At 44.6% G+C, this 8,662-nt stretch overlaps 2 protein-coding genes across 2 annotated transcripts; both read right to left on the minus strand.

Annotated features, from left to right (window-relative positions):
* Positions 1-382: 382 nt before the first annotated feature.
* Positions 383-1,882, minus strand: LOC129742215 (uncharacterized). Its single transcript, XM_055734087.1, has one exon. The coding sequence runs from the start codon at positions 1,880-1,882 to the stop codon at positions 383-385; it is 1,500 nt and encodes a 499-aa protein (XP_055590062.1).
* A 110-nt stretch (positions 1,883-1,992) lies between these two features.
* LOC129742216 (uncharacterized) lies at positions 1,993-6,347 on the minus strand. Its single transcript, XM_055734088.1, has 3 exons — positions 6,083-6,347; positions 2,926-5,979; positions 1,993-2,261 (listed from the first exon to the last, which is right to left on the minus strand). The coding sequence occupies exons 1-3, from the start codon at positions 6,345-6,347 to the stop codon at positions 1,993-1,995; spliced, it is 3,588 nt and encodes a 1,195-aa protein (XP_055590063.1).
* Positions 6,348-8,662: the final 2,315 nt, after the last annotated feature.

Genomic DNA, 8,662 nt, shown 5'->3' on the forward strand with positions numbered 1-8,662 from the left:
AAGGAAATCGAGACGTTACAAACTCTTATCAATTACACATACGATTTACCAATTTGAATGAATTACAATTTTCTTACAGGTCGTACTAAACAAATTTCACGGTCACAAAAGAATTCCTGCACCAGCTCATTACTCTATCATTTCTATCACAAACTCTCTGTCTTCAAAATGGTAAATTCGCCATTCTATCAAGAATAACTTTTTTCCAACATGTCAGCGCCCATGAACATGAACATCAACAGATTTCAATGTTTTGTTTTTGTTTTCCTTTCCTTATATGCATTCTATTTTCCGTCTGTTCCGCACAGTGGTGAAAAATTGCTTCCAACATCCTCCCCCGCAGTAAGCCCCGAAGTCAACTTGTAGGTGTGAACTTCTGAGCTTACTCTTCAATAATCTCAAGCACTGCCAACTTTGCAACTGGTCTCTTTCGTTCTCCTTTGTCAGTTTTCACCGCTGCTGATCTCACCCGACCATCAGTTCCTTTAAACACCTTGGTAACTAAACCTCGTATAAGCTGATTGTCTTCCATGACGAAAACTAAATCCCCAGGTTTGATTTGACGACTGTCGTTGAACCATTTTGGTCGTTTGTTCAGTCCCGGAAAATATTCACGACACCATCGTTCCCACATCTTATCTGCGAGCTGTTGAGCTCGGCTGTATTTGCTTCTTAGTGCTGCTGCTGTTTCTACAGGATTCCGAGGTGGCAAGCATTCCGCCGAGACTCCTTTCAGAAAATGATTTGGAGTCAAAGCTGCCGGATCATCTTTACAGTTTGTAGACACATAAGTTAATGGCCTTGAGTTTATTAAATCTTCAGCTTCAACTAGTGTTGTCAACAGAATTTCGTCTGTCAATCGACCACCGTCTTGTAACGCATTTAGAGCTTCTTTCACCGAGCGAACCATGCGCTCCCATACACCTCCCATGTGAGGGGCTGACGGTGGGTTGAACGACCAACGGGTTCTTGCGTTTGTGAACGTGTCCGCACAGTTAGTATGAATTTTCTTGATTTCTGCATTCAATTCTCTGCTAGCTCCCACAAAATTTGTGCCATTATCAGAAAATATCTCAACAGGGCTACGTCTCCTCTTAACAAATCTTCGAATCGCCATTTTGCAAGACTCTGTTGTCAAGTTGTGTGCAACCTCCAAATGTACTGCCCGCGTGGTCATACAGGTGAACAAAGCAACCCAACGTTTCTCGCGCCTTCTGCCAACCGCAACGTCCAAAGGTCCAAAATAATCAATTCCAACAAAGGAAAATGGTTCAGCTCCTGCTGCCATACGCTGTCTTGGTAAAGGGGCCATTCGGGGTATACTAGGTTTAGCTTTCTGTATCTTACACCACAAGCATTCGCGGGAAACCTTTTCTACCAAGGATCTCACATTTCCTATATAAAAACGCTGTCGTATTTCGTTCACTACCATTTCTCGGCTTCCGTGGGCGGATTGTTGATGAAAGTATTCGACTAATTTCTTGGTAACTAGATGTTTTTTAGGAAGAATTATTGGGAATTTTGAGTCATACGTCATGTACTCTGCTGCTTCGGTTCTGCCTTCCATACGTATTACTCCATACTCGTCCAAAAATGGCGATTTATCGTACAAAGCGCTTGATCGTTCAAGTGGTATCTTACGTTCCTTAGGCAACTTCTGATTCCGAGTCAAAATAACGATTTCATCTCCGTATTCTTCATTTTGAGCGATTCGCCATAAACAGTTCTCTGCTAACATGTATTCTTCCTGCCGAAGTGGAGAAACAATGTACGGAATCTTAGATTTTTTTGACTCATCTTCATTTGTCGGTAAAGCTTCGATCGGGGATTCTTTGGCTAGTCGTCGGCAGTTCGATACATAACGATATACAGTGGCAACCATGCGAACTAGGACGTTCCATCGAGATATTTGATCAATGCGATGAAATAATCCTTCTGGTAACAATATCTCGTGGAATAACACTCGGGCACGAAACTCTTCTTCGACGTTGATCAGGGTGTGGCATTGTTCGGGCCAAGACTCTTCCGCTTCGTACAAAAAGTCTGGTCCTTTAAACCATCGACTGCATGAGTGGACTTCAGTTGCTTTTCCCCACTTCGTAACATCATCGGCTGGATTACTTCTTGTTGGCACCCAACGCCAGTCTTCTGGATTAGTGATAGATAATATTTGTCCAACACGATGAGCAACAAATTCTTTGTACTTTTTTCGATCGGATCTGACCCATGAATAAACAGCGCGTGAATCAGTCCACATGACCCTTTGGGTTATGGAAAAGGAATGTGTCTCACTTATCGATTTTGCTAATCGCGTGCCGAGTTCTGCAGCTTGTAGCTCCTTCCTTGGAACTGACATGTGTTGTAAAGGAGAGACTTTTGCCTTTGCTTCAACGAAAGAACAGTGTATGGATCCCTCACATACGAACCTAAAGTAAGCTACGCAGCCGTAGGCATCTTCCCCAGCGTCAGTGAAAACATGTAGCTGTATCGATTCATATGCTGAAGAAGCCATGTTCCCCAAATAGCATCGTGGTATGCGAACCTTTTCAATCAAAGGGAACAACTCAATCCACCTGAGCCACTGCTTGAATTGAGCCTCCTCCAAATTATCATCCCAGCCGATACCGCTACGCCACACGTCTTGCATAAGTATTCTGCCGTGTATTAACAGTGGTGCCAGAAACTGCTTCGGGTCGAACATGCTCATAACGCATTTTAGAGCTATCCGTTTTGTTGGCCATGCACCTTCTGTCATATATGGCCTGAATCTCTGCACATTTCGGTGGAAAATTGAAATACATCATCTTTCGAACTCCAGCTCACTCCTAAAACTCGTTCTACGTCGCCTCCTATTTTTTATAAGTTTGGCTTCCCTTGGTTCAGAAATCGAAGCTTCGAGTTTTTCCAAAACATTCGCAGAATTACTGACCCAATTTCTTATCTCAAATCCACCAGCAGCGTGAATTGATTTGACACTGACTGCTCTTTTTACAGCTTCTTCCTCCGTATCTGCACTGTCGAAATAGTCATCGACGAAATGTTTTTTTACGATAGCCTCTACCACTTCGGGACTTTCACTCTCATGCTCGCGAGCATTTAGGTTCTTCACAAACTGCGAAATACAAGGGGAGCATCTAGCTCCAAACGTAACGACATCCATAACATAAATCTGCGGTTCTTCATATGTATTCGATCGGTAAAGGAAGCGTTGGGCTTGTCGATCTTCTGCACGGATCTGGATCTGGTGAAACATTTGCCGTATGTCACCGCCGAAAGCAATTTTCCTCTCACGAAATCCATTGATCACAGCTGGTAATGAAGTGATCATATCGGGTCCTTTGAGGAGTTTATCGTTCAAAGACACTCCTTTCACCTTAGCTGCAGCATCCCATATAAGTCGAATCTTTTCAGGTTTCTTAGGGTGAGTCACGTAGTTGAGCGGCAAATACCAAATTTTTTCCGGCATCGTCTCTTTGAGCTCTCTTGGTGTTATGCGATGCGCGTAACCTCTGGCTATATACTCCTCTATCTGTTGCTCGATCGCTTCTTTTACTCCCAGATTTCGATTCATACGAGCTTCGAAACTATGCATTCGGTTCACGGCCATCTTGTAACTTTCTGGAAAAGATATTTCATCTTCTTTCCACAGAAGACCTGTCTCGAAATGCTCATCTACTCTTCTAGTCGTTTTGTGCAGAATCTCTCGCGCTCGTTGATCTTCTTTCGATTCCAGAGGAACAGGGGATACAACAACAGCTTCGAGCTGGAAGAATTGTTTCAAAGCGTCGTTCATTTCACGATCTGTCTTGCAACACTTATCACAGTTACAACGATGGTGCCCTATGAAAAATACATTTGATACAACTCGAGGCCTTGGTCCATACAGTGTCCAACCAAGCTTGCACTGAACTGCTATGGGTTCGCCAAGTTCACCTACACGTGATTGGAGAGGGGCAATCAAATGGATATTGTTGATGCCGATCAAAAGCTTTGGAGCAGAAACGCTGTAGGATGGAATTGTGACATCTTGGATATGTTTGTACTTCCTTTCCAACTCAGATTTGCTAAGCTCTTGCATGGGTAAATCCAGATTTTTAACCGTTCTGGCATCAAGCAAATTATACTTATGGGTACTTCCTCTACCAGAAATCTTAAGATTTAACTTCAACGATTCGTTCTCAGTTGAATTAATTCCATTGGCCCACGACATTTGTAATGGTTCTCGTTCTCCTTCTGCTCCCAACTGATTTGCTAAATCATTATCTATCAAGGTAACAGAAGAACCCTCGTCGATAAGAGCTAGTGCATGGACTTGCTTCTCCGAACTATATAGAGTAACAGGCATAATCCGAAAGAGAACAGAATGATCTGAGCGATGATGGTTGTTGCAATTTCTGATGGTATATGATCCCGTAGTTTCCTCCCAGTGTAACATTGGGTGATGTCTTTTTTGACACTGGTTAACATTACATCTTCGTTTCGAATAACACTCCTTTCCACCGTGATTGAAGATGCATAATGGGCATAATTGTAATCGATTCGTAGTCCTCCATCTTTCTTCTATGTTCAACTTTAAAAACTCGTTGCAGTTTCTTCCAAAGTGACCGGGTTTCCTACAAACTGAACAGCTGCGATCGTTTGTCACTGAACGAATGACTCCGCCAGCTTGTTGGGGTTTTTGTATATCTGTCGCCGATTCCTTTTGGGTACACATACAACATTGATTTAGTGTCTCGCCGTCTGTAGAATTGACAAATCCTTTCGTTCCAAGCTTCTCCTTCTTCTTGCCTTTCATTATGTCGTCCGCACTAAATTGCTCAAACGTTCCTTTCAACGCTTTATCGACTAATTCCTCCATAAAATTTCCAAATGTTTCCAAATCAACCACAGACCAGCGACGTTTAAACTCAACCCACTCCATAACGTAACACGAAGGGAGTTTTTGTACAAGACTTTGCATAAGGATTGGATTTTTGAGATGATCGAAAAGTTTCGCCGCTTTCACGTGTTCGGTAAACTCTTCCACAGCACTGCCGAATTCGATCAACGATTCAAGATCTTCTGAACTGGGTCCTGCAAGACGTTCTATTCGGTATGCTAGCATAGTGGATAGGATTTCAGGATTTCCAAACCTTTTGCGGAGCTTCTCGATGATTTTAGGAACGTTTCCTGGAAGCAGCAGACGGTTGCGCACAGTTTCCAGTGCTTTCCCCAACAATGCTTCTTGAAGCCTCACCAAATTCTCTGCATCAGTGAATCCACAAGATTCATTAGCTTGTTCAAATGCACTAATAAATATCGGCCACTCTTCTGGTCTTCCTGAAAACTTGGGCAAGGTTTTAGGATACACTTGTCGGGCAGCTATCTGTAGATGTGTTGGTTCTTTTCGAATTCCTTGTAAACCTCTCCTCATTACACCACATGGAGCCTCGAAATCACTCCCTATGCTGCTTATGTTGGCTGGAAGCACTTCACGACGACCAAAGTTCGACTTTGGTTTAGCTCCTGACGACCGCTGCTTGTTTTCGTCTCGATTCATGGTCGATTGTTTCACTTGAGCAGGTATCTCCAAGGTTTCTCGCAACGGATCTTCTAAATGTTGATTTTTCTGATCTGCATTCCATGCTTCAACCTTCTCGAGAAAAGCATCTGCCTCTCCTTCGCCCGAATTATCTTCACTTGAATCGCTGACTTCTTCAGCAAGCCTCTCCTGTTCGTGCCTAGATTCCATCTCTTCTCGTTCGCGTTGAACTGTTTTAAGTTTATGTTCCAACAACTTTCTCTCGATTTCTTCTTCTTCCATTTTCTTCATACTTATTTCATGCATTCGTTGCAGTTCTCGCTTAGCTGCCTCACGCACTGATCTTTTTGATGTCTCACTTCCACTTTTCCTTATTTTAGTCTCACTTCGCGCTTCAATTGTACCGGGACCGCTATTTGATACTGCATTTGACAACAAGCTACTTCTAGAACCTGGACCTTGCATTGAGTTTTTTTTTATTTGATTTACTCCCTGACGCATCTTTTTGCCGTATAGTTTTACTATTACTAAGCTTCTTATTCATAGTCTTTTTTGACTTACCGACTGCAGGCTCTTTACTACCTTTCTTTTTGGCTGCCCTATGTGGCTGCCGACGAGTTGCAGTTTGTCCAACTGCTCCAAAGGATTCCAGAAGGGATGGTTCCAAGCAAATACATTTATTACAATACCAAAGCATTCCCTCCACGTCCTCTTCATCGATGTTGACGCAGCAGAAATGGTACCACGCCTCACATTTGTTACAGCGGACACAGGAATCAAAGTCGCTCCCTTCATCGCAGCACGGAAATTGGTAGTCTTCGGCCATTTGCGTAGATTTTTGTAATCTTTAAAAATGTTGTGGGTTGGATTCCGGAAGATGAGCTCAGTAATCAAATCCTCAAAATTTATCGTTGGGACAATTTAAAGCTACAATTTATTGAGTGGTTTTAATGATAAAATTAAGATGTCTATTACACTAACTTACATTACAAGTTTCTTTTCCGATTCTATCAATCTTCGATCCAACACCACAATTCTTGGATGTGTTTCCAGTCCTGATAATAAACAAATCAAATTCCGCTCTATTGTAAAAAGTAAAACGACTTACGGTAAGTTCCGGATGGGATGTACTTATGTTGTCAACAAACAGTTTTCTCCAGTCATCAACCTATTCGAATTAATGATTTTATCTGTAATTATTCATGTTTGTTCGTATTTTACATCTACTCACGGTACGTTCTTTATCAGTCGGTCATCAAGACCCAAGAAGTCGAACAAAAACAATTGGAACGATAATCTGACCTATCTTAGAAAAACTCTTATCAATTACACATATTTATTTATTTACATAGTATTCCGTCTTACGACATAACTTGACGAACATAATTCCTAAAATTCACTCGGTCCATGGCGACCGTTCTCCAATTTCTCGGGCACCCCACGTTCGCCAGATCACGCTCCACTTGGTCTAACCACCTCGCTCGTTGCGCCCCCGCTCGTCTTGTTCCTACAGGATTCGTAGCGAACACCTGTTTTGCAGGACAGTCGTCCGGCATTCTCGCAACATGTCCCGCCCAGCGTATCCGGCCAGCTTTCACCACCTTCTGGATACTGGGTTCGCCGTAGAGTCGCGCGAGCTCGTGGTTCATCCTTCGCCTCCACACTCCGTTCTCCTGTACGCCGCCAAAGATGGTTCTTAACACTCGTCGCTCGAATACTCCGAGTGTACGCAGGTCCTCCTCGAGCAATATCCATGTCTCGTGCCCGTAGAGAACAACCGGTCTAATAAGCGTCATATACAGGTTACACTTCGTGCGAGGGCAAAGTCTTCTCGACCGCAGTTGCTTGTGGAGTCCATAGTAGGCACGACTTCCGCTGATAATTCGCCTCCGGATCTCACGGCTGGTGTCATTGTCTGCGGTCACCAGTGAGCCGAGATAGACAAAGTCTTCGACTATCTCCAGCTCGTCGCCGTCGATCGTGACCTTGTTATTACTGGACAAGCGGGTTCGGTCGGTCTCGGATCCGCAGGCCAGCATGTACTTCGTCTTGGACGTATTAATCATCAACCCAATCCTTCCTGCTTCGCGTTTCAGTTTGCGGTAGATGTCTTCCACCGCCGCAGATGATCTGCCGACTATATCAATGTCATCGGCAAAGCAGATAAGTTGACTGGATCTGTTGAAAATCGTGCCCCGCATTTCGCCCACCGCTCGTCGAATAACACCTTCTAGCGCCACGTTGAACATCATGCAGGATAGACCATCACCTTGTCGAAGCCCCCTGCGCGATTCGAATGAACTCGACAATTCACCCGAAATCCGCACACAGCACTGCGTTCCATCCATCGTCGCCTTGATCAGTCTGATTAGCTTCCCGGAAAAGCCGTTCTCGTCCATGATTTTCCATAGCTCGTTACGGTCGATCGTGTCGTATGCGGCTTTGAAGTCGATGAATAGATGATGCGTAGGGACTTGGTGTTCACGGCATTTTTGGAGGATTTGCCGTAATGTGAATATCTGGTCCGTCGTAGACCGTCCCTCCATGAAGCCGGCCTGATGACTTCCCACGAATCTGTTTGCTTGTGGCGTGAGGCGGCGGAGTAGGATTCGGGACAACACTTTGTAGGCGGCATTGAGGACAGTGATCGCTCGGTAGTTCTCACAGTCCAATTTGTCGCCCTTCTTGTAGATGGGGCATATTACCCCTTCCTTCCACTCCTCCGGTAACTGTTCTATGTCCCAGATCCGGATTATCAACCGGTGTAGGCAATCGGCCAACCTGTCCGGGCCCATTTTGATGAGTTCAGCTGCGATGCCATCCTTCCCAGCCGACTTGTTTCTATTCAGCTGGCGAATGGCTTCCTTAACTTCACTCGTCGTTGGGAGTGGCTCCTCTTCGTCGTTGGCTACGCCGGCGATGTACCTTCCCCCACCGTCTTGATCTCCTGCATGTGCGCCGTTCAGGTGTTCATCGAAGTGCTGCTTCCACCTTTTGATCACCTCACGATTGTCCGTCAGGATACCCCCGTCCTTATCCCGGCACATTTCGGCTTGCGGCACGAAGCCTTTGCGGGATGCGTTGAGTTTCTGATAGAACTTTCGTGTTTCTTGGGAACGATGCAGCTGCTCCAGCTCCTCG

The sequence above is a fragment of the Uranotaenia lowii genome, chromosome 2 (genome assembly GCF_029784155.1).
Source record: "Uranotaenia lowii strain MFRU-FL chromosome 2, ASM2978415v1, whole genome shotgun sequence".
Taxonomy (NCBI): domain Eukaryota; kingdom Metazoa; phylum Arthropoda; class Insecta; order Diptera; family Culicidae; genus Uranotaenia; species Uranotaenia lowii.

Coding starts and splice junctions, on each gene's coding strand:
- LOC129742216 (XM_055734088.1), bottom strand. CDS start 6,347: ATGGCCGAAGACTACCAATTTCCGTGCTGCGATGAAGGGAGCGACTTT. Junction 5,980..6,082: donor TAGTAAAGAGCCTGCAGTCG/GTAAGTCAAAAA, acceptor ACTCAATGCAAG/GTCCAGGTTCTAGAAGTAGC. Junction 2,262..2,925: donor TGAGATAAGAAATTGGGTCA/GTAATTCTGCGA, acceptor CATAACCCAAAG/GGTCATGTGGACTGATTCAC.
- LOC129742215 (XM_055734087.1), bottom strand. CDS start 1,882: ATGGTTGCCACTGTATATCGTTATGTATCGAACTGCCGACGACTAGCC.